Genomic DNA, 25,745 nt, shown 5'->3' with positions numbered 1-25,745 from the left:
TCGATTGGAAAGTTTTCGTGTTTTTGTGTCGGGAACGCCGTCGCGTTAGAAGAAGAATTTGAAGGCTATCGAAGCGAATATTTAGCGTTATTGCGAAGCATTTATATCAACCGGCTGCTGATTTCTTCATCGCGTGATTCCGATGAGCTCCATCCATTTTGTCTTTCATAGTAGAGATGACCGATATTGGAATCTGAAAAAATTTATGTCGGAGAGTATCATCAGTTCTTCTATCAAGACTAACCGCTGAACATTAATTCTGAGAGGAGGATCAGCTTCTGGTCCTGGAGACGGGAGAATTATTGAGGTTCGGAAAAGTGGTCGTATTCCCGTTTCTCGTGGCGTTTAACTGTCATGGCATCAATCTCCAAGTACGTTCTCGTGATTACTGGATGTTGTATTTCTCTCAAAACGGCAGAGGTATCCTCTTCAACTGAGATCGGACCATTTTTATAATAAATGTATGTAAGGTGTTCTAAAAAACAAATTTTCGTTTAAGATTCATCTCGCTGCAGAAACTTACTCACTTTTATAACCACATGATGTGTTGATTAACAATAACCGCCTCTATTGAATTAGCACATGTGCTACTGCCTTCAGCGGTTAGTTCATCGAAATAACATATTTCGTCAAGATGTTGAGTAGCTAAGATGCTAAGACGAGATAAATTCAATATACTCCGCTCCCTCATCGGCTGGATATAGCTGGAATGTATTCTTGCAATCGATGTTTTCTTTTCCGGCACTTTTTGAAGCTTGAAGTTTTAGCCTTCTCAATCTCGGTAACGTTGTTCTCGAAAATATTGTCTACTTCTTGTTCATACAAATTGCAGGTGCTCCGGATGATGAAGGCTGTTGTTGGTACCAGGCTGCTGAAGTGGATAGCTCACAATGACAGCCGGACGATTTTGAAGAAGGCTGCTTATAAGAACTAGGCTGTCCCCTCCGTTCAGATGATGTTAACGGCAAGATCGAATCCTGAAATTATTTTATGTTCGAATGGGATTTGTTTGAAAATATAGACTCACAGCTGACAATCTCACTTTTTCAACGATTTGCGTGCGGTGAGCCAGGTCCCAGGATTAGCAGTCTACCACTTGAAGCCGGATGTCAAGCTAACATTCCGGAAAACCAAACCAGTTACAATCGCAGTTTTTCCAACAGTGAGTTCAGAGATAAAAAGCCTAGTCAACGAAGGTGTCATCACTGTCAGCCAACTATTGGATGTGAGCCTACTCCACTAGATTGAATGACTCGCTGCATCAACGTCTCCAACCGCCGCAGATATCTTTTTCAAATTGAATGGGGGCTATTTTTCCCCTCAAACTGGCTTGGCAGAAACGTACGTACAATCGGAATGGAACTCAATAAAGTTGCTAATAACAAACACTCACCTCAGAATGTTCCACTACAACTGACTACCGTTTGGAGTCAAGACAGCATAATCACCGGAGTGGAAAGAGTTTCGGTCATCATCATCACTGGATCAACGACAACGACCGTCTTCACCAAGTTTGCCCAAGAATCCAGGAATATGGTTTTCTTGTCGGTGCAGCCATATGTTCCTTTCTGCAGTCAGAAATTCAATCTTTTGGATTCATAGTCGGCCGGTTCGGACATCGCCCAGATCTAGCCAAAATCCATGTCATCTGTCAAATGTCAGCTACAAACGATGTCGCCAAGTTGCAATCGCTTTCGGCTATGATACAATTTAGTTCTAGAAGGCACACAACTATCGTGCTGCACTTGATATGCTGACAAAGAAGAACACAGAATTCGAATGAATATTGGTTTGCCATGCCTCCTTCGATAATAACATGAAATTCGGCAATCAGACCTTCTGCTTACACAGTACGATCCACACTTCGCAATAATTCTAGTCGAACATAAAAAAATTTCCGGATCTGAACTTGCCATCAACATCATCTGCATGGAAAGGAATCCTATTTCTTCAAAGCAACTTCCTTTAAAATCGTCCGTTTGTCATTCTGAGCCATCCTGGTACCCACAGCAGCCTTCCTCGCCCGGACCATCTGCATATCGTTCATCCATATATACACAAGTCGAGAAAAATGCTCTTGAATGTTTCTTCGCAGTCGTGAAGTTTCCTCGATACATTCATGGGAGGAAATATACACTTCCGACGGGCCTCAAGTCTCTTCTTGCCATCTTGAGATCGATTCCGGCGTATTCTTTCCGGCGACCTCAACGATGGCCAACGATCATTCTTAACTAAAACATCCAAATCTAATACTGCAACCGTTCTTCATCTGTCCAAGCCAGTGCACTATAGACTAATGTGAGCAAGCGGGATCTGGAATATGATGATTGTGTCATTGTTGCCGTGGATACAGAAGTAGATACCGAACACCACAAAATCGCTTATCACTTACCAGTTATTGCGACGACCATTCAAAAATCGAATCATCCGATCCACCGAATTGCTATTTCTGCTCAACTTTGCCAACGTGTCAAGACACTCTCGTCTCAAAGCTATGTCTACTGGCCTCAAATCAAGTTGAAAATAAGATCATTGGTGAACAATTGTCAGGATTGCCAAGCAGCTGCCAGGAATTTCGTGAAGACGACATCACAACTAAGGCCGACCACTTCGACTCCATTAGAACAAATTTATATCACGCCGATCCGATCAACGGAATCTACTGGCTGGTAACTGTTGATGCCTTCTCAAAATGGCTGAACATTTTAACAATTCGAACCATCCAATTCTATTCGTATCAACGAAATTCCACCAAATCTGCTCTTCCAGAAGTATCAAACATCTATGTTCTTCACCATTCTTCCCACAGAGTAAATTCCGAGTTGGCAAATTGGTGGACACCTTCGAACAAGCACTTTTCCAATCGAAAAGAAAGGAGACAATGAAAGAAGCTCCAAAGTCATTCCTCATGGAATATCGATCGACAACATGTGCCAGTTTGCCAAGCCAAGTGTTACCAGCTGAAAAGTTCTTGGGTAGAATTAAATTTTCTCCAGTTTTCTTCGATCCGTTTTCCTCTGCTCTCGCCGCATTGATATCGCCACTCTCGAGACGCCGTCACTTCACTTGTGGAAACAATTCGGTCACGTTGAAGTTTATTTTTCTCCAAGTATTCATCGCGATCTGCGTCATCAACGTGCTTGCCATCACGAGAAGTGTCGCCAGCCAGCGCGCTTCACAGAAACCTATTCTGACGTTTATCGGCAGCCGTTGGCTCTTCAACGATGGTTTCTCCAAATCTTCATTTGGCGTGTCTATTCTAGTAGTCGGACTTCGACAGGCATTGACGATAATGGAGAATAACTGGAAAAAGTGGAAATTAGCACAAAATCGATATTTACGTGAAAAACGCGAATGAATACAAGAAGAATAGAGAACTAGTCACGAAAATACTTCAAGAGTATTAATTTTGCTGACAAGAAGAATCAGCAGATTTCGCTTGAAACCACTAAAACATCCAACTGAAATGGAAAGAAGACAAGAAAAGAAGACGCCGCTGCTGGATAAACAACGCGCAGGCCGTAAGAGCGGAGTGTCGTTGTTGTGCGCGAAACTGCCGACGAGGTGAGGCTTCAATTAGTGGAGTTTGCAACGCCCCGCACAGTTTCTGAGAGTGCGGCACAGAAATCATTGTATTGTTGTCAGCTCAAACTAGTGAACGAAAGGAGAAGAAAGTATGGAATCATTGTTTTTTGTGGTTCGATCTGTTCAATTGATGAATTTTGTAGAAAAAAAGATGATATTTGAATGATAAACTACTCTGTCACTGTTTTGTCTCATAGACTGCATTGCGTCTGAAAATGAATAATAATATTTATTTGCAATGCATGGGGGGAAATCGATAGATAATTTGGCAAGAAATGGGACCTGTACAAATAAAAAAGTAAAATGACCAGACGGACCGACTAGAGTCCTGTAGGTCAAGTGGGAGGGATCAGAATATCATAAAATAAGTTCGGTTTTTGTTTCAGACCGTTCTCGGAAACAGATCTGTCTGATTCAGTGCAGTGCTAAGAAGAATAGAAAAAGGTATCGGGCAATGTACTGATGATGTTTAAAAATTGATGATGTTTAAAAAGAAGGAAAAGAAATAATGAGAAAATAGCCTTCTTGAAGAAGTGATTTGCATTTTGCGACAATTTCCGTAATCGGTGACGCATCCAGAATATCATTGGCCTAGCTCAACAGCTCACGAGCTTTTTTATATTTTTTTCAGCAACTTGAAACTGTAACAAGAATAACAAGATCTCCATCATAGGTGAATGTTGGCAAGAAGTGACTTTGAAGTTTTCGAGTACATCGTCGTTGTAAAACATGGATGAAATCCGTCTTCGAGAGTAGAGATGACCGATATTGGAATCTGAACAAAACCTATCACGGAGAGTATCATAAGATACTTCTTACATTTAGAGATCGAAAATCATTCTAGCGGATTTTTAATATGAATTGGGCGAATTTTGAAAATAAAAAGTTACCTGGACACGAGAAAAACTGATTTTTTCCTTCAAATCTCGCTGCTGGTGTTGTTATCTCGCTAATTTTCACATGATTTGAGCATTTAATATCATGGGATCAGTTGAGGTCATGAAATATCTGAAACGACAAAATGGGCACAGATTTTTTGAGAGCATAAATTTTTTTGGAAACTATGATTATGTCACAAAAATTCACGTAAACTTCAATTTTGCTGAAAAGCGAGCCGGCAAAAGAAAACTGAAATCACTTTTCTTTCCTGTCTTCCTTCATTATACCCCATTTTATGATGATGAATCAAAATAATAACGTTTATTAGCTCATCCCAGCGTTTTTATTTCTTCAAAGCTCGTTTTTTGCACAATTCAATTTCAGAACTCTTGGTTTCCTGAAAGTTTTGGAACTGATGTTTTGCAAAAGAGGAAAAGCAGAAAACAGAACAATAAAAAATAAGAAAAAAGTCTTGTTTTATCGAGGGATCGTCACAAACACAAAAAAAATTGCAAAAACGAAGAGTATATAAAGGAAGGGGGAAGAAGAGAAGTATCAGAAAATCTGAATCAGAAATGATGGATTTTGAGCTCTACTTTCTCCTCCTTTCCGCATTTTGGAAAATGTGGAATGGTAAGTTCAAACCTAGCATCAGTTGATTGAGCATAAATTCTAATTTCAGGTAATGTTAAAAATTTAACATGCGACGGTGGCTCCAATGTGGCTAGTGGTGATGCGAAAGAGACATTTATTCCAGACGATTTCATTTATTAAATGAAGTCACCGATCACGGAAATTGTCGCAAGGACAAGATTTTGATAATTGATTTATCGATTATTATATAATAAATCAGTTGAGCATTAAATGTTTTCTTTCGAACTTATCATTAAACATACTACATCAAATAATTAGTTAAGGACTGAATACAGACAGGTTCTGTTAAAGAACACTATATGAAATGCAACAGGTGGATTTTCGCATCTGATAAAACACTACGCCGACGAAAATCCGAAGCGTCTTCGGCTTAATCACACCCAGTTTTTCTTCTAAATTGACTGAAACAATGTGCGCATTAAGTATATCAAAAGGAAACTTGCCGATGCGGGTTCAAAGCATTTTCGCCTCAATTTCACCCAGATTTTCCATTAAATTGTCTAGAAAGATGTCTCCATTGAGTATCAGAAGGAAAACTTGCCGACGCAGGTCGGAAGCATTCTTGGCTCAATTTTACCCATTTTTCATTTGAATCGTTTAGAACGATGTGCCCACTGGTTGTATCTGAAGGAAGACTTGCCGACGCAGGTCTGAAGCTCTTCAATTTAACCCATTTTCCCTCTAAATTGTCTAGAACGATGTGTCCATTGAGTGTATCAAAAGGAAGACTTGCCGATGCAAGTCCGAAGTTTCTCAATTTAACCCATTTTTTCTTAAATTGTCTTAGAACGATGTGCCCACTGAATGAATCAGAAGGAAATGGGAAAAAATTGTATTCTGGGGAATGCGTTTAATTTGCTACAAACAATTAACACATTTGTTTACATGAGGGACGTTTTTATATTCAGCTCAATGAAAATAATAAGGAAAATCTACCGGCTGCTCTCTCACTCAAGGCACGCGTAAGCCTGAAAGTTGTTTTTATTTTATTTTTCAAATCTTGGCAGTTATATTAGGAAACTCACCGAATTAGCGAAATTCGTGCTTTTGAATTTTTCGCAACGGTGTGTTACGGTAGATGGAGTGAATTATTGAGTCTGAGCAAACACTGGAGTCCCGTCGTCTGAGTATGCATGTGATTGTTGTTATTTTCTTTTTTTCAAATCTTGCCCTTTTGTAACCTACTAATCCTACAATAAAGTTTACAAAATCCAAGTTGATATTGCAATTTGATAGGTTTGCAAAGGACCTAACAATCAGAAGACCTTCATGCCTTCTGTTTCAATCCGATAGGATATGTATGCAACCATTTCGTATAGGAAGGAAACAATCAACACAGTTTTGTTACCATCAATTAAAGCTATTTTGATTTTTCGTACTGCACTTTATTCCGTTTAACCGACAAATTCTTCAAAGGTGACAAATCTCAGACAATTGCTCAAATTTCAGGGAATTTCAGGAACTTTTCTAAAATTTTGTAAAAAATATATTTTCGACACACCATTTTTTTGGCCACTATTTCATATGGCAGAAAATTCTCTTATTTTTTCAATGAACCCTGAAAATTTTTAAAAAAGAAGGAAGAAAAAAGACTGGAAACCAAACATTTTCTCGATCATTCAAATTACCATTTCTCATCTTTTAACAAATTCGAATTAGTTTCGTTATTTGATACCCAATCTTCTCGTCTGTTCTCACAAACAAAAACAATGATCTCTTGGAAACACATGCGAGGAAACCCGTTTTCAATGCGATAAGAATGACTGATTACCACTTAGTGTCCACTATTTCGCATCATTTGTCTGTTGATCAGCCTAGAGTCTACCTTTTGGTCAGTTTACATTTTTATACACTACACTTGTAGTCGAGGGAGGTAGGTGTGTCCGATAGAACTAAATTCAGAGGTATATAAGTCATGCGTGTTATCTGAAGACATACGGCAGAAAAATGGCCTTTCTTATTCCTGCTCTTGTAGCACTACTACTGGTTATCATAGCAACACTTTGGAAGAAGATTTCCAACCTTCAAAAATTCAGAAAATGTGATGATACGGTATTGTTTAGAATATATATATTGAAACTAATCATTGTGTATTCCAGATCCCCGGTCCACCAGCTCACCCGATTTTCGGTAACGTCTCCGCTTTCAGTGGAAAGAATACAGCGGGTGCGTGAGGCAATCTTAACATCACAAAGACTATTTCAAAGACACATCATATGTGTAAACTTTCAGAAATTTACGAAATTTTCCGCAAAACTGCCGATGAGTTTAGGAGCAAAGGAAAGAATGTTATAAGATATCGTTTTCTTGACAAATTGTACGTTTGGCCATTGACTGGAAAAGCTCTCGCGGTTAGTTTCTTTTTCAATCTGAACTTGTACTCAATTAATCCTTCCACTTTAAAAAAACTATTCCAGAAAGTCCTAGAATCCACAACAGAACTAAACAAAGGAGACGACTACAAATTCTACTATTCATGGTTCGGAGGAGGAGTTCTCGTAGAAGGATTTGGTGAAAGATGGAGGACACATCGAAAACTTCTCACTCCAACTTTTCACTTTGCCAAACTTGAAGGATATCTGGAAGTGTTCAACGAAGAATCTAAAGTGAGTTCAAATGAAATATGCGTGACGCGCCAAATTATCTTTCTAGATTATGATTGAGTGTCTTGATAAATATGCCGAGTCTGGTAAAACCGTTGATATGTTTGAGTACATCAAGCGATGTGCCCTAGATGTCATTTGCGGAGCTGCTATGGGCACCAAAGTCAATGCACAATACTATCATGAGCATCCCTACGTGAAGGCTGTGGAAGGATTTAATACTCTAGCTGTGAGTCCTACTTAGTTTAAGCAATGCAAAATAAGAATAATTTTTAGATACAACATGCTTTGAATCCTCTGTACGAGTTCGATTTTATCTACTGGGCACTGGGATTGAAAAAGCAAAAAGACGAGTATTTGCACACTATGAAGAAATTCACCGGAGATGTTATTGCGGAAAGACAAGCTGCCATTGCGTCCGGAGAAGTTGAGAAAGAAACATCAAAACGGAAAATGAATTTCTTGGATATTCTATTGAGCAGCGGAGAAGCAAATATCTTATCAGATGAAGATATTCGACAGGAAGTTGATACTTTCATGTTTGCTGGACACGACACAACAACTACTGCTCTTTCATGGATGTGTTGGAACATGGCGCACCATCCGGATATTCAACAGAAGGTTTATGAAGAATTGGTTTCTATTTTCGGAGAGGACCCTCATACGGAAGTAACCACGGAAGGTCTCAGCAAGTTGGATTACACTGAAAGAGTGTTGAAAGAATCGAAACGACAAACGATCCCAGTTCCTGCGCTTCAGAGAAAATTGATCAATGATATGGAGATCGGTGAGTTTGAAATGAAACGAGAAACCGTATACCGTATTGGCTCCCATCGAATATATGCTTTTTGAGCTCAATTATCTCGGTTCCTTTAAAAAATATTAAAAAATGCCCAACTCACAATTTATCTATCATAACATCACCAACATATTATTAGTTGACAAATTTTTGATATCACTCATAGAAAAAGAAATAATTGAGCTCAAAGTGCACGTATAAAGTGTGCTTCTGTTAGAGCAAACAAGATATTCGGAAAACGATCTCAATTATAAAACATTGTTCTATTAGGGGTTTGCAAAAGTAATGCGCGTCAAGTTTGGTGTTTTGTATCTCATCCAAAACAAACGGTTTGTGTTCAATTTTTTTTGTTTTAAAAAGCGCGTTCTTGGGCTTCATTTTGTTATATTATATTGCTGTTTTAATTTGATTTCTATTAAGAAAAACATTCTAGAAGATATCCGACCAAAAATTTTGCCTTCGAGCATTTTTGTGGCACCAATTTAAGGAAGGAAAATCGGCTGCCGAAGCTCACCGCTTGCTTTCTCCTGTATTTGGTGAAGAAGCTATATCCAAAAGTCAGTGTCGCTGCTGGTTTCAGCGCTTCAGGAGCGGAGATGAAAGATTGGAAAATGAATCGCGCCCTGGTCGTCCAGAGCAGGTGGACAACGATGCCTTGAGAGCAGCAATTGAAGTGGATCCTTGCCAAACTACTCTCAGTCTCTCTGAGCAGTTCGACTGCGATTTTTCCACAATTTCCAGACATTTGCATGCAATCGGAAAGACAAACAGATGTGGAAAATGGTTCCCTCATTAGCTTTCCGATTCGAACAAGGAAAGACGTGTTGAAGTTGCCAATATTCTGATGCGAAAATCGTGGTTTCTTCAATTCAATTTTGACATCGGATGAGAAATGGATTCAGTGGGAAAATAATGGGAGAAAAAAACAGTGGCTGAGTCCTGGCGAGACCTCTAAACCGACTCCAAAACCGGACATCCACGGAAAGAAGGTGATGATATGTGTCTGGTGGAACACACGAGGTCTCGTGCGTTTTGAATTTTTGAGACCTGGTCAAACGGTGAATGCGGACCTTTACAAAGATCAGCTAGACCGTGTGGACCAAGCTCTCAAACGCCAAGGCGTGGACACTTCGACAACACTCTTGCTCCATGACAACGCTCGACCACACACTGCAAAAATCATTCAGCAGAAAACTCAGGAGCTGGGCTGGGAAGTGCTGCCTCATCCGCCATATAGTCCCGATTTGGCACCATCGGACTATCACCTATTCCGATCCATGCAACATCATCTGGCCGAGAAAAAATTCGAAAGCGGTGAAGAAGTGCAAATTTGGGTGGCGGACTATTTCGAGTCACAGCCAGAGGAGTTCTTCAAGAAAGGCATCGCTGAATTGCGCACACGTTGGCAGCAAGTAGTAAACAATAATGGAGAATATCTTATTGATTGATGATCTCTTGTTTTGGTTTTACAATAAAAGGAAGTTGCATCAAAAACGCGCATTACTTTTGCAAACCCCTAATAAATACCAATTTTATAGACGGTTACACAATTCCATCGGGTGCCAACGTAGCAATTGCTCCAATGGTTCTTCATAAAAACGCCGAGGCCTTCCCCGACCCAGACAAGTTTGACCCTGACCGTTTTCTACCAGACGAAATCGCAAAGCGTTACGCATACGACTACATTCCTTTCTCTGCCGGCCTTCGTAACTGCATTGGACAGAAATTCGCGCAAATGAATGAAAAAGTGATGTTGATCTATATTTTGAAAAATTTCCGGCTGGAGCCAATGGCTGGTTTCAATTCTACGAAACCAGTTTTTGAGGTAGGGAAAATTAAAAAATCAGTTAAAAATACAATATTTATTTCAGGCAGTAGCAAGACCATCACATGGGATTCCCGTGAAATTGATCAGAAGAAATTAAATTTTATATAAAGTGTACACTTGTCGACGATTAATAAATAAAAACTTAAAATTATGCTTCCTTCATATCAAGCATAGGAATTTCATCAGGAGATACTTCTTTCTTTTCTATGTGAACTTCATCCAGATCAACGTCTTTTGTTTCCTCCTGTAATTTTGTGTAATTTTCAAAGTACACAAAGGAAATTAAGAAACTAACCAAAAAGAAGTAGGAAATCACAAAAGTGATACTTCCAATGACCATGATTGTTATGTAGAAAACCAGTGGCCACCATGTGCTGATATGGGTGAGGATCGGAGCGACCAGACTTCCCATCCTTGCCAAGAAAGAGCAACTTCCAGATGTACTTGTTCTTGACGATGTTTCCATTGACTCAATAGTAATCAAGTATACTGCATCCCAGGTGTACTCAATCATCAAAGTGCCAATCAAGAACACTACAAGGACTCCAGTACCCTAAAATCATGATTTTGGAGGAGACCAGTTCTAATAACCCACGTGATAGTGATTGTGACACATAGCGCCCAAAACTCCAAAACAAAGAACAGTCCCTGCGATTGAACCTTGGTGAAGAGTTCTTCTCTTGAACCAATCGAAATTTTTGTCAACGAAAAGAAGAACAACTTTCGAAATGACAATAATAATTCCGAAGAGAATTTGATTCATGTAGAGGTTTCCTACCAATTTTCCCGAGTTCAAGTCGTTTGAAAAACCACAAACAGCAACTCCAAACCAGAAGATCCATAGGATAAAGAGCTTGAAAAATGTTCCTTTCGTTTTGATAACAGCCCAGAAAGACTTCGATTCAATCAAATGATGCTCAACTGGAACGAAGGGGACCCCGGCGATTTCAGCCATATACTTTTCAGTTTCTATCATCTCAGTAATTCGTCCCTGGAAAAAGTGACCTACACATTAGAAAAAAGCAATAGGAGTAGCGAAAAAGTTCAGATCATGTGTACTTGTAATTTTCTTTTTTTCACATCAAGCAATTGAACCGGTTTGAGTTGTAATACCGTAAAGACTCTAAGGGAAGGCCACTCTATAATTTTACTTCGTGCACAATTATCTCAATTTCTATGAAAGATATCCAAAATGTGTCCACTGATAAAATGTTAGAAATAACATTTAAAACATTTTATCAGTTAACAAGTTTTTGTTACCTTTCACAGAAATTGAGATAATTGAGCTCAAGGTACAAGTATGAGGTGGCCTTCTATTAGTGTGTTTATGATAGATTTGCATAGCGGTGATAGATTTATGATAGATATGCATAGCGGCAGTCGAATATGAACCTAATTGTTTTTGGCTGCGATGAAAAAGTTTGGCTCCAAAAACACGTCTATCGGAGTTTGAGAAATGTTTTGTCAGTGAAACATTTTTCGATACTCTTTACAGAAGCCAAGAAAAATTGGCTCAAAATTGATAGTAAGTTAGATAGTTTCCTGTTAGAGATTTTGTATTGGCTTGACTGGCAAAACAAAATGGAACATTTATTTTTCAAAATCCAACTCACTTTGCTGTGCAGCCATATTGGAGATTCCGGTAACACAAAAACTGTCATAAACAAAGCAGGCAGCAGACATAGGGCAAACACATAAGATGCCATTCTCCATTCTCCGGCAAAAAAACAAATGAGCGTAGTAAAGATACGGGTCCAGCCCCAATTGAAAAACCCGCGAACTACCATTCTCTGATGAGGAAGTATCGATTCCAAAATCCAAGCACATACCACAACCAAGACTCCAGCAATAGATAGTCCGCCACAAAATCTAAACAACTTAAATTATGAAAATAATAAAACTGAATTTCACCTGGCTACATATAGCAAGTGTTGATTTGGAGACATTCCTGTTGCAAAACTAGAACATATAGAAATTAGGATCGCAATAACTCCTATCGGTTTCCTCCCAAAGTAATCGGATGCAATTCCAAAGAATAACGTTCCGACTAGAACACCCACAAATTGAATACTGTTGAACTTGGCATTATGATGTGAACAAACCCATTCAAATCTAAAACACATTATGCCTTTAATTTTGTAGAAAAATCGTAAACTCACTCAATGGCAGCTGAAGCGAACATCTCATCAACAAAGACAAGTTCAGACTTGTTGCAAGTCTCAAATATGCGACAATTTCTTGTCACGGGGCCATCCCCACATTTAAACGACGGTACGTATGTCGCAAAAATGCTAAAAATATATTGACCAACAGCCAAATTAGCAAGTTGCCACGTCACAAAGACAAGGGCATGGAATCGATTAACTTCGAATGGCATTTTGAAGAAAAATGATCTTGATCTCAAAGAATTCTAAAGAGTCGGAAAATATTTCTGGGCTACGTAACTTGTCCACGCCTATTATTTTTGTTCAATGAGAGATAGAATCTTTTTTTTTTTCGAAAATGGCCACTGTCTAGTTCAAAGAACTAATTTCTTGATAAGTTCTTTCACTTTTTTCTTTCTTTTTTTGTGACCTTCAGTGATGACTTAGTGCGAACCATGTGAATTTTGATAGTGAATTGATATATTTGATACGAAGATCAATCGGGAAATCCGCTAAAAATTTAAAGAGAGATCATTAGTTGAAAGAAAAAGATTTAAAAATTTAAAGAAATTCCATAATTCTTTAATAGAAACTTACTTTATGTGTGCACTTTGAGCTCATTTATGTCGGTTCCTTTAAGAAATTTCAAAAATCTGCCAACTAATAAAATATTGATAATACGATGAATAATTATGAGTTGACAAAATTTGGACGCCTTTCACGGGAACCGAAATAATTGAGATCAAAGTGTATTGTGGGTTTCTATTAGAGATTTACAGTATAACACCAACAGGGATGTTCGAAGTGGTCAATTTTCCAAAATGTCCATAATTTTGATTTTCAAAATTTTGGAATTTGGGAATCTCGGAATATTCTAATTTCCAAAAAATTCGGAATTCGGAAGTTTGGAATTTTTTGATTTTGAAAAATTTAGTCCTATTTTAAAAATTTAATATGATCTAAACATTCGGTTCGATCCTATTTTTGAAACTCGACTTCATTCAGAAGACGTCGTCGGAACTCCATTTTCTGATCATTGGTCACTTACCGTTTTCATGATTTTCCCCATAATCTCTAAACTCTCCAAAATTTTTATCCATCTTATTTTTATAACCCCATCAAAACTTTCGAGCCACCGCCCACGCGAACAATCTTTGGAAATATTTATAAGAAAAATAAAAGCGAATATGTTAATTTTCGACTATATAAATAAAGAGACGATCACAAAAAATGCGTCCTCCTTTCCTCTTCTTGGTGATATTCGAAGTCTCCGATGGCGTCTAACCTGCCATCCCGGATTCCAGTCCTTCAGAATCGAGATGTCCAAATTGGTGCTGGAGTGGCTGCGGTTGGAGCTGACCTACCACCACGTGGATTTGACACCAGCTCGTTCTCACGTAAACCAATTCATCGCTGTCAATCGGCTCAAATGATGGCTCGTCTGGCTTTTTTCCAGGCCAAGTTGAATTCTGATCAGAATGATGAGTGGATGGCGATTTCTGAATTGAATCCAACTCCACCTCCAACTCCTCAACCTCCGATTCTAACTTCAACCGAGCCTCCGGTTCCTTCTCTCATTGCTCAAGCGTTGGTTTCACCTGATGTCCCGAATCCCGCGGAACGACCAGCTTCAGTTTTCAGTTTTTCTGAGGTTCCATTGTCTTGCTGGGCATCTGCTGAAAGTCTCGCAACAGTTTTGAATCCACCAATTAGTTCAGTTTCGGTTTCAACTCAAACTCCAACTGGCTTTCCACTACTTGCTGGGCTTCCACGAGCGGTTTCTTCTCCGACTAAAGCAACTCCCATTTTGATCCAAGCTCCAGCTTCACCACGTCGGACTACAACATTTGCTGAGCCACTCGAGAGTTTGCCACGCACTCCAGTGGGAGCTATTCCATCCAATGAGCTCACCATCGTTCAAACTATTACTTATCCAACTGAATCGCCTCCAGAGGTTATGGTTATCGACTCTGCGCCAGTTCTAATTTCTTTTGGCCCAGCTACACCAAAAGCTATGCCAACTATCGTCAACATCAATGTCGCCAAAAGAGGACGTATTTCTATGTCCTTGGTGAGTTGTGTCTTCTAAATTTCAATACTTTAATTTGATTTTTAGGGATCCGGAGGTTCCACATTTTCATTCTTGAAAAGACGCACCAAGAAGGGCCAGTACCTCGTCAGCAAGCGTATTTCCAAGGTAAGTAAAAATGTCAAAAACGACGCAAAACACATAATGTGTTTTCAGAAATCCCGTTGTGATTGCTGCTACGGTTGCAGATACTGTGGCGAGAATTCTCATTGGAGAGTGGTCAAGCCAAAATGGTATTCGTGCTGGAAATCCCCGAATGATGAGGAATTCAACAGAATTGAAGTGAGTTTGTCAACGAGATATTCTGAAAACGTCTAGTCTCTTTTCAGTTGATGCGATTCGCCGAAACTCAAGTTTAAGACGTCTTTATGTATTTGTTTCCGGCCTTCTCAGCTGATAAGGTTCAACGCTGTGGAAACATAAATAAGTACGAATTTTTGGGGAATAAATTAGTTACAACTACCTATTTCCACATCGAAACAACAGAATAGTTTAAAATAGGCTGCGGAATTTTCACAAGTGCCAAACATAACATAAAACATCCTAAAATTTGCGGAAACCTGAATATTCCGAAAAATTTCTTTTTTCCTAGAAAACAGGAGCAAACGCCAGAATTAATTTTTTTTTTATTTTTTTTATTAATTTTTTTTTCTTTGGCCTAGGTCAGTCCCATCAGATTGTGTGGTCGGATCAAAAATCTAAAATGACGCAGTCTACCCAATTTATCCCGCTAATCTACCTAGCTTTGATCACACAAGTCTGGTGGAGCGGTAACACTTTTAATAAGAAAAAAGTGGAAACATGTTCAGAACTTTATGAAATTCAGCAAAAAACCTTTGGTGAAAAAATAAAAAAGATTTGGTGGACTGGAAAGTGCATATTCAGTACTACAGAATGCAGATAAAGTTAAAATAACTTTTTAAGGCGATCAGGTGGACAGGAAATTGGCAGAGAAAAGATTCACAAGAAAAACAGGGAGACAACAATGCACAGAATGGGGAAGTGGGGAAAGAGATGAACCGTTGGACACAAGCAAATGGAGAACATTAGAAGAATAGTAAGGAGAGGAGTTGAAGATTTCCAAAAGTCAATGTGGATTCAAGCAAGTCACTTCTGGAACAATTCCACGAGAAGAGTAGTAATGCTCGATCTGAAAAAGAAATATAAATTTATTAGTTTTTGAAATGATCGTCTGCTACCAAAAAATCAATGTCTAAGTATGAAAAATGCAACATAAAGCTAGAATAGTTAGATAATGAGGGTTTTGAAAGGAATTTCGTCTTCTTTAATTTTTATCGGATTTTCAAAGGAGGGTGGGGGCATCAAAAACATAATTTTCTCAGAATTTCGTTTATTTGAGGCTTCGTGGAGCTGTAGCGCAATCTAGACCATTATGTCGAAATGCACATGTTCTCCCCGAGAATACCACGAAGACTTTCTTGTTTCCTCTCCGTTAAGACCACACTTTATTTGTCTCCACTACTTTTATTTAGAAAATTCTTGTGTCTATGATATGCTTACCTTCTCAACCGCTTCGCTGACCTTTCTCAACACCTCACTTGTGTTGTACTCTTCTCCATACACTGTAAGTATGAGCATATGATTGAATTGATTTTTAAAATCATAATGTTCACACTTACTTTTTCGAGAATCCATGAGAACAACCAAGCGACCAATCTGTTCAACGGTAGTACATTGGTGATTGATGTTGTTGTGGTACATGCTTCTCGAGATGTGGTCTGAAATTAAAAAAAAACAGATTAGGGAAAAATAAATTAGTGCTCACTGATGTTGAGTGGTCCGATGAGATATTGAGCCATTTCCATATCGAAGTGACGGTTTAGTGGATCTCGGAAAGCTTGCGCATATTCACAGAGAGTCTGGCTACAGTAGGAAAACGATGGTTTTTTCGATGTCGAAGTCGTCTGTTCTGCTCGGAAATGTTCAGCGGAACGTTTGGCACACATTCTGAAAAAGAAAGATTTTTCGAAAATGGTTGTCTAACGGAACGACAGGAATAGTAGGAGAATTCCCACTGAAAAATAAAAAGAATGTCATTGCGCAAACCAGAAACATACAAAATGATAAATTTCAAAAATAAAGTGAAATCTCTCATTTGCAAAAAGACATCATGTGAAGCCAATGGTCCAAAAATAAGAGGTGTCTATGGAAAGGTGAAAATATATGTAGGCAGACACTGCTCTGATTATGCGGGGTACACTAGTTGGATAAGCCGCCAAGCGTGACAGAAACGGCGGGAAAAATCCCGGGCACCTGAGTATCTATTATAATTAGGAAGAGGAGAAATAGGTAAGGCACCGGGTGGTCGGTTAAAGGAACACCTATTTGGGCCCCCTGATTAATTATAAATGGGACATAGCTCTATTTTAAAATATAAGAGAAAAGCAGGGCCCATATTCTCATTCACCAATTTTTTCTTTATAATATTTTGGAAAAAAAAGCTCCAATTTATACTTTTCGAACATGTCACTTCTAATTCTACTCTATTAGTAGTATAGCTACAAAAAAGGTGAAAATAGAAAGAAATACGTCAGTTTTAAATTCGAATTTTGAAATGTACACTCGACTCACAAAGTACGTACTTTTGTATCCATGGTTGGCAAAAAAAGGAAAGAACGGAATAAAAGTGTTTTTATGGTACGTAAACTTTTTCCCTAAAAACTTCGCATGCTATATAAACCTCAAAAAGTTCAAGAAATCCAAACTATGAGCAGGTGAAATAAATAAGAAAGCAGGTAACTTGAAAGTAGTGTTTTAACAACACATATGTAAAACGCAAACCTAATTCTATGTGTTTTCACTCAATAAATCTTCATTTCCTCAGAGATGTCGACACGAAAAACAGTAAAGCTCTACGCGACAAAAAATACGGGAACCTAGACAACAAAACAATAACTTCCGTTAACAGCAATGAAGACCGGTGTGTTCAAAAAGAGAATTAATTATAGAAGATGTATAAACGAGGGAGGGGAGAAGAATATGGAGTAGAATTGCAGTAAGGGGTACAATTTGAAAAGAAGAAGAACAGAGAGCAAAACAAACATCTGTGGAAAGTGCAAAAAATAGGGAAAACACAAGAAACGAAACTGGTGAAAATTTGCGAAAAATGAGACTTCTGGAATAAACCTATCATGTGAAAAATGATATTTCATAAAATATATAGTTTTTTGTTTCAAGAAAAAAACCAAAACTGATCACATGTAGAAAAAATTCAGTTGGAACATATGTCTTCTCTATTGATGCTTTTCTACGGAAGGAAGTCTATGCGAAATTAAGGATGACGGTTGAAAGAAGAGAGGGGGAACGGACGGGACTGGCGGCGGATTGTCAAGGTTATTGCACGTCGTCAGGTGGTGACGATGGAGCTGGCTCTCGCATCATGACTGGTCCCGATGCAGATGGCGCTGCCTCTCTTGGTGCTGGTCCTGGCGCTCGCATGTGCTGTCGCTTTCGTGATGGTCCTGGCGCTGGTGCAGCCGCCACTGGCTGGTTTTGAGCAACACGCAACAGCTAAAACATAATTGAGAGATCAGACTATAATTAACTCTTACAACCCACCTCTTGTACTCTGACTTCGACGTAGTCGATGATTTTTTTGACGTTGTGTTGCCAGTTTTGAGCTGGAAATTTTGCGATATTTAATTTTTTTTAATGACAGGCAAAAGGTAGAAATTTCAGAAAACAATTTGAATTTTTCTCTCTCAAAAACTGGGATTTTGACAATTTGAAAATATTCTTGGCACATAGTAACTGTCAAATTTTTTGTGCTGATAACTACAGTAGTGCTCAAAACTGTGGAAGTCATAAATATTGGACAATTGAAAAGTGCTCTGCGAACAGGTGAAAGAACAATTCTCTATTTTCAAGATTTCAAACACCTCCTAATTAAACTAAGGTTTTTTGGTTTTTTTTTTTCAGAGTGTTGAAAATCCGAATATTCCGGAAAATTCCAAATTTTCAAAATCAGAATATTCCAAAACTCGGAAATATCAAAATTTTCAATGTGGAACTGTAAGAAATTAAGAAATTCCAATATTTGCAAAATCGAAACTTTACATAACTTCAGAATTTCAGAAATTACAAACCAGAAATATTTTAAATATCTGAAATTCCGAATTTTTCAAAATCGGATAATTCCAATATTTTGAAATTTTGAACATTTAAAATTTAGAAAACTCAGAAAATTAGGAAGTTCAGCATTTTGCAAAATCGGAATATTCTAGAATTCTAAAAAATCTAAAATTTTTAGAATCGGAATATTCCGAAATTCCGAAATTCTAAAGTTTTGAAAATCAGAGTTGTTCTAAAATTTTGAAATTTTTAAATATTGTAAATCGGAATACTCCAAAGATTCAAAAATTATTATTGTTGGAACGTTGAAATATTCCGAAACTTCGAAATTCTATAATCATGAAAACGGAAAATTTAAAACCCAGAACTTTCAAAATCAGAAATTCCAAAAAAATTTTCAAAATCAGAATACTCCGAAATTCCGAAATTCGAACATTTTATAATTAGAAATGATCTGAAAATTAAGAAATTCCAAAATCAAAATCGATTCAGAAATTCCAAAATTTGCAAAATCGGAATATTTTAAAATTCGGAAATTCCAAAAATTTTTGGTTCCGGATTATTCTCAAATTCCGTATTTAAAAATATTACATTTTCGGAATATTCCAAAAATTTTCAAAAGCTGTATTTTCTGACTTTATGAAATTGAAATAAAATATTTCAAAGTTCTGAAATGAGCAAATTTTCAGAGTTGAGATATTCCAAAGATTCCGAAATTGCAGAATCAGAATATGCTAAAATTCTACATTTCCAAAATTTTCAAAAATGGGAAATTTCAAAATTGTTGAAATCTTAATATTCCAAAAATTCAGAAACTACAAAGTTCTCGAAATCGGAATATTCCGAAATTCCGAAATTCCGTGATTTTGAAAATAGAAATAGTCCAAAATTTTGAAAATCGAAATATTCCAAACTTCCGAAGTTCCGAAACTCCAAAACTTTTTACGGAATATTCCGAAATTCTGAAATCTCAAAGTTTTCAAAATCAGAATAATCCGGAATTCTGAAATTTGGAATTTTCAAAATTTTCGAAATCAGAATTATTTAAAGATTCAGAAATTACAAAATTTTTCCGGGAAGTCAAGAATTGAAAGTTTCTCAAAATTGGAATAATCCAATATTTCAAAGCTTTCCGAAAAAAAGCACTCCGAAATTATGAAGTTTTAAATTTTCGAAAAAATGGAATTTTTCAAGAAATTTCAAGATATTTCGAAAAAAATCTTCGGAAAATTTCTGGAAAAGATTTTTGAAATAAAATATCAGGAAAAATTTAATTCTAAAAAATCAGAGTTACCGAATTTTTTTGAATGGTGGCACACGCAAACCATTAATTTTGAGTACAATCATCTCGTTTTTGTGATTATCGAAATTTTGTCAACTCAGCTCAAAGTTCAGGCCCGGGCGAGTCGGGTTCCCGAAAATCAGGAAAAAGCCTGGCCCTGCCCGGCCTGTACTAATTATGCGATTTTTGACATTAAGTTTGGTTTTTTTGTGGAAAATGGATTCTAGAGATGCCACCGATCATTGGAAAATGTAACTTTGCCTCAGAAAATCCCACAAAAGTTGAAGAAGTCAATTGGGTCTCTTTCTCTCTCTCTCTCTCTCTCTCTCTCTCTCTCTCTTTCTCTCTCTCTCTTTCTCTCTCTCTTTTCCATCTAATATTCTGACTCCCTTAACTTACTTGTTTCTCTCTCCCTGATGATCAGCAACAAACGTCCGATTTGCTGCTGAGTGTCACAGTTATGATACGTGTTGTTGTGGTGGACCATTCGCGAGACGAGTTCTGAAAAACAAAGATCATGACATTTTTTAGCCGGTTACATCTTTTAATTTTCTATGGATTCGAATTTACCTTTATTCACCTTTCCAAAAAGGTAACACTCGAGCGGCAAGAATTCCTTCGCAGGACGCAGGGCCAATCCCAGTTCGCAAAATCTAGTCTCATGTCGACAATATGACATGGTCCTGAAAAAAAAAACTTTATAAAAACGAGAAATATTAACAAGAATGCCGTTTCGGTCACTCAAATTTTCAAACTGAGAGTTCAAACTGAGAGGTAAGGGTCATTAACAGTGGGCGGAGTCAATGATGGTGTCGGAGAGCACACAAAGACACGGCGGCCGCCGGTAAAGGATGAAAGAGTCGGAATGATAGGCTGATTATTCATACAAAGAAGATTTGAAATAGCCGCTCCTAGCCGGTATCACTGAATGAGAGACTCCAGAGGAAATTCAAATATTGTAGGGAAAATCATGACGTGGGCTTTGGGCGAGAACAGAAGTTCTTATAAAAACATCCTTCGCGGGTTTCATTTGTATCGTTTTGTACCGAAAACATAACATGCAGCAACGGCAGGATACAATGTCACAAGGACATTTTGAATTGAGAAATAATGAATGAGTCATATCCACTTTTGAAATATTATCCAAAAAAATATTCTGTTGTAAGAGATAGACAATCCGTGATGCAGACGCACTTTCACTTTTCAGCCCAGATGTCATTGAACAGTTGTGTCTGGACCATGTAGTAGCGCTTTTCTAATTGGCGATTTTATCAGAAACTAAAGCTGAAAGCTGAAGTTGGAACAAAATTTCAGGAAAAGCTAACTGAAAATTACCGAAAATTTTGGAAAATTGAGAATTTCAAAATAGAAACATATGAATTGAGAAACTAACATTTGAATCTGGCAAAGTACAAAGTGAAGAGACATCCATTAAATTCAAAACTGAGAATGTTGACATTGTCAAGTAGACAAAGTGTCATTAACATTACAAATGCACTTTTTTAATTGTGTGAATCACCTCAAATTTGAACTTGTTTGCCTTCCTATTGGTTTTTTGGTTCAGAGCATACTTGTTAAATTCCAGGCCAGCACGCCAAGGCCGGGCCGGGCTTGAGGAAATTTTCAAGGCCCGCACCCCGCCCAGTAGGTCCGGTATCAAAAATGTTGTATTAAAATACCAAAATTTTGAGATGATTTCGTTTTTTTCTATAAAAGCATACTTTCTCCGGGTTTCAACCAACCTATACATTTTGATTAGCGTGTGTTTTTTGAAAACAGCAAGTTTCCAACAACGAACGATGAATATCGAGTTATAAATACACCATGTATCTGATGGCCTAGGAAACTCAACCTTCAAATGTCAAGCCACCTGTTTGAAATAGCCTGATACAGAACAGATGAGTATCAGATCATTGATAGACTTATTTTCCTGGTGGCGTAGAAAACTCCGCTTGCGGAAGTAAGGCCATCATGGTAAATAGCCATAAAACACATCACGTGCATGTTTCAACATCTATCAGAAAATGTTTAAAAAACTCGACCAAGCTATTATTTTGAAAAAATTCTAAATTTGTTTAGATTTGGTCGACATTGCAATATTGTGCGTGTCTATGATATTTGTTTAACATCTACAGTATCCCAGAAAAGATTTGCAAACGACTGAAGCGTTTGAAAAGGAAGATAATGTCCATTTGTTTCGAATCCTTTGGAGCGAAGAAAAGTGTCTTGATATTGTAGCAGATTTTTTTTTATGTTAAAAACCGATTTTGTAGGACAAAAAACAATTTCTCATCCTGATTTTGTATGCATTTTCCTGCTCAAATTTTGAAAATAAGGTAATTGCTCGAATGGTTATTTTTAACGGCTAGTCGAGTACAAAATTCAAAAGTTCAAAAAATTTTGATTCATTTTCACTATTCAAAAAAGTGAGACATCAGTGAAATTTTGTTAATTCATAGCCTGAAACACACAATAATATACCAAAGAAAATTGAAAAGTTGTCCTACAAACCGAGAATAAACGATGTTTTTAAACAAACCTGTTTAGAATGAGATCAGAGAGCATTTCCACTTGAGCGATGTTATCGCAAAAAAATGTGCAGCAGGTATTTGAATATGTTATCTTGCCCGACCATCTTGATACATGTTCGAAAGATGCGAGTGACGTTGCGGAGTCAATACTTGAAAATATGAAATCCAAAGGAATACGATGCTCAAACTACTATGTTTACGAATGAGAAAAAATCAGGAAAGGATAATGAATTTTGTTGGGAGTCTGGTTCTCCCCCTGACTCTTAATCTTCATCGAGCGCTAATTAGGTGACTCGCATGTATTGTCATTATGTCTGGCTCCAGCTTTTCCTGTCGAAGAAAATAAAACAAATGGACTCAGACTTCGAAGTTATCTATTTTTCTGTGGGGCACTGTGAATGTCTGAAAATTAAAGAAAATTTTAATGGATTAGACTGAAATTTGCAAACAAAATTAGCCTCAGTTTCGTAATTATAATGTTTTTGTACGAGTTTATACAACAAAGATTGTACATTGCTGAAACCAACCAAGTGTTGAAACACCCAAAAATTCTACGAAGATCAGATGTGTAACATTTCAAAGCCTTTTATCTCATTTAGACGAATTTGCGCAAAAATAGTACCAACTACAAAACTGAACATTTAGTTAGGTTTTAAAAACTCAAAAAATTTCATTCTCATTCAAAAAAATCTACTATGTTTTGTAGACATTCGAAACCACCCTGCAAACGACGTATTACAAAAACTGGAACAGTTTTGAATTCCTGGTTTGACACTCATCAAGGACCAAGGCACTCAAATAAGGAGAATAATCGGATATCGTAAATGATGATGCCCAGCTTTTACGCGATTTTTGAGCTAATTTATCTCAATTTCTGCGAACGATATAAAAATTGGTCAACTGACCAAATGTTTTTTATAGTATCAGTTGATCACTTTTTGATAACTTTCACAGCAGCAGAGATAAATCATCTCAAACTTAATCTTAATGGCGGGCATCTTTTAGAGCATTTACGATATGTGGAATATCTCAATTTGCACCCAACGTGATTTTTCTAATTTAGTTATACTTAGGTCTAAAATATCATACATTATCGTTTTCCAAAACCAACTGCACCCTTCAATACATGGGCACATATACAATTGCCTTTGGTTTCCATCCTACTCACAACCAGTCACTGTCCTAGACCTATTCCTTGTTAGTGGAAAGTGATCTCTCGACTATTGCAACCACGATCAAATCTTGCAAAATTCTTTTTTCACATTTTCGTAACGGAATGTGCCTTCGTTCTCTTGCGTAACGAACTTTGTGAACGAAATTCGTTTAGTTTTGTGCGCAAAAATCTGAAGATTGGCTGTTCACAGTTCTGTCTTTCTGACGAATGGTTGCATGTCCCGATTTCCCACCAAAGATTAGACATCGTCACATGATCATCAGAACGGAGCTCTAGAAATTTCGTAGATCACGTGGAACAAGAAAAGTGTTTCCGATTGAATTCCGAAAAAATTCTTCTGTTCCAGATTCAGTTTCAGGCCCCCTTTTTGACCATCATCTCCTTTCCCCCCGAAAAAGCGAACCCGACAAGTTGGAACAAAAATGTTTCAACCATAATTGAATTTCAAAAACTGGGAACTTCGTTTCGCTTTTTTTTTTCTGACGAGTTCTGCCTAACGACATTTGGTTAGCTCGTTAGGGAAGTTAGAAACTCAATTTCGTTTTGAAAATGTTCACAAAGAAGGTTCACCAAAAATTTTTGAAGAGCTCCTAAATTTTCTGAGGAAACTTGAGAAAAATTGAATCAAAGCGTGAAACCGAGATTTTCGAACTCAAGTTCCTGGTTTGTAGGCATAACAAGCAATATAAAATCCTAGTCTTCCGGTAGTATTAGCTTCCCTGGTTCAAAATTTTTCCTATTCTGTTGACGGTTCAGAGCACATAACAAGTACAGAAAAACCTATTGCACGTAAACTACATTTTCTAAAAATAGAAAATTTCGCTAAAAATGGAAATTCGACGCAAAAAAAATCTCTGAAAACTCAAAAAACAACTCAAACAGTTATAAATTTATTTCAAATAAAAATCATGGAATAAAATAATTGTATCATAATAACAAAACCATGAAAGGTTATTCAAATTATATTGTAGTATGGATATTATCTCCAAAAGCAGTGTGTTTGTGTCATCGAGGTAGGCTAGAAACATTATAACAAAAAAATTGGCAGGGTTACGGTGAACAAGACAATATGTTAATCAAGAGTGGCTCCGGGTGACGTGCAAGTAGGTCTCAGCGGTTGAATTTCCAAATTCATTGCTTGCGGTACAGTAGTATGTTCCCAGGTGCGAAAATAAGAGATTATGAATCATAAGGTTTCCATGCTCTTTGATTTCGTAACGGCCTATTTGCTCGATAATCTCTCGACCTTCGAAACTCCAGGTCCATTGAGCAGGAATATCGGAAATGCAAACGAGAGTAGCGGTGAGTCCTTGGTTTTCAGCACGAGATTCAGTCCAGGCTACAATTTTAGGAGCAGCTGGAGCTTTTGGTGGACATTCTTTGGGAGGACCCTCTGAATAAATTAAGGTGTGTGAACGAAATAATAGATTTTGAAGCTTACCAACAACTACATGAGAAGTGCTCTCGATTCTATGATGTAAATTGTTTCCAAGACATGAGTAGACTCCAGAGTCTGAGGGTTGAGCACAAGGAATAATGAGTTCAACAGCCATGATACCAGTTTCAGTTGGTTCCCGTCCCTGATTGAGATTCTTCTCTTCCCAATTAATGAAGCTTCCTTTTCCTGAGAACAAATACTCTCCATTACGAGCCCATATAACAGCGGGAGTTGGGATTCCACCGATTTCGCAGTGAAGTATCAAGTCTTCTCCAGCTGCAATAGTCTTGTTCTCGACAGGGACGGGGACTCCGATAATGGCGTGCTTTGTGATCCATTCATTGTCAATTGGTTTCTCATTTCCAAACAAATAATCAAAGTACATTTCATCAACCTGGAAATTCAGATGTTGATCGAAAAACCGATGACCGTGAACACTCTAATAGGAACCCTAACATACCTTCAACTTTAAGCCTATATATCTCGATTCCTTTGCAAGATATGAAAAAGTAGTCAACTACGAAAATATTTTTGGTTTTACGCTGAACATTTTCACAGTTGATCACTTTTCCATATATTTCACGGAAACCGAGATCTATGAGCTCAAAGTTGACAGTTTAAAAGACCTTCTATCAGAGTGTGTACGG

At 37.6% G+C, this 25,745-nt stretch overlaps 6 protein-coding genes across 6 annotated transcripts; 2 read left to right on the top strand and 4 right to left on the bottom strand.

Annotated features, from left to right (window-relative positions):
• Nucleotides 1–7,065: 7,065 nt before the first annotated feature.
• On the top strand, nt 7,066–10,445 carry Cbr-cyp-29A3 (the record flags this gene model as incomplete). The annotated part of the gene is made up of 8 exons (XM_045240255.1): nt 7,066–7,170; nt 7,218–7,284; nt 7,351–7,469; nt 7,536–7,724; nt 7,771–7,950; nt 7,998–8,508; nt 10,059–10,345; nt 10,392–10,445. The coding sequence occupies 8 exons, from the start codon at nt 7,066–7,068 to the stop codon at nt 10,443–10,445; spliced, it is 1,512 nt and encodes a 503-aa protein (XP_045095724.1).
• Nucleotides 10,446–10,496: 51 nt separating this feature from the next.
• Nucleotides 10,497–12,725, bottom strand: CBG15510 (the record flags this gene model as incomplete). Its single annotated transcript, XM_045240254.1, has 6 exons — nt 10,497–10,592; nt 10,644–10,901; nt 10,944–11,339; nt 11,962–12,217; nt 12,260–12,460; nt 12,508–12,725. The coding sequence occupies 6 exons, from the start codon at nt 12,723–12,725 to the stop codon at nt 10,497–10,499; spliced, it is 1,425 nt and encodes a 474-aa protein (XP_045095723.1).
• A 1,040-nt stretch (nt 12,726–13,765) lies between these two features.
• CBG27959 lies at nt 13,766–14,940 on the top strand (the record flags this gene model as incomplete). The annotated part of the gene is made up of 4 exons (XM_045240253.1): nt 13,766–14,563; nt 14,609–14,689; nt 14,738–14,863; nt 14,911–14,940. The coding sequence occupies 4 exons, from the start codon at nt 13,766–13,768 to the stop codon at nt 14,938–14,940; spliced, it is 1,035 nt and encodes a 344-aa protein (XP_045099691.1).
• Nucleotides 14,941–15,668: 728 nt separating this feature from the next.
• Nucleotides 15,669–16,548, bottom strand: CBG27958 (the record flags this gene model as incomplete). The annotated part of the gene is made up of 4 exons (XM_045240251.1): nt 15,669–15,731; nt 16,103–16,164; nt 16,222–16,320; nt 16,368–16,548. The coding sequence occupies 4 exons, from the start codon at nt 16,546–16,548 to the stop codon at nt 15,669–15,671; spliced, it is 405 nt and encodes a 134-aa protein (XP_045099690.1).
• A 1,387-nt stretch (nt 16,549–17,935) lies between these two features.
• On the bottom strand, nt 17,936–20,634 carry CBG27957 (the record flags this gene model as incomplete). The annotated part of the gene is made up of 4 exons (XM_045240250.1): nt 17,936–18,112; nt 18,161–18,222; nt 20,355–20,456; nt 20,526–20,634. The coding sequence occupies 4 exons, from the start codon at nt 20,632–20,634 to the stop codon at nt 17,936–17,938; spliced, it is 450 nt and encodes a 149-aa protein (XP_045099689.1).
• Nucleotides 20,635–24,736: 4,102 nt separating this feature from the next.
• CBG15514 lies at nt 24,737–25,483 on the bottom strand (the record flags this gene model as incomplete). The annotated part of the gene is made up of 2 exons (XM_002645366.1): nt 24,737–25,053; nt 25,102–25,483. 2 exons carry the CDS (start codon nt 25,481–25,483, stop codon nt 24,737–24,739), a joined length of 699 nt encoding a protein of 232 aa, XP_002645412.1.
• Nucleotides 25,484–25,745: the final 262 nt, after the last annotated feature.

The sequence above is a fragment of the Caenorhabditis briggsae genome, assembly GCF_000004555.2.
Source record: "Caenorhabditis briggsae complete genome, chrX, whole genome shotgun sequence".
Classification (NCBI taxonomy): Eukaryota; Metazoa; Nematoda; class Chromadorea; order Rhabditida; family Rhabditidae; genus Caenorhabditis; species Caenorhabditis briggsae.
Note: the sequence above shows the minus strand (reverse complement) of the source record. Positions and strands in the feature narration are given on the sequence as shown.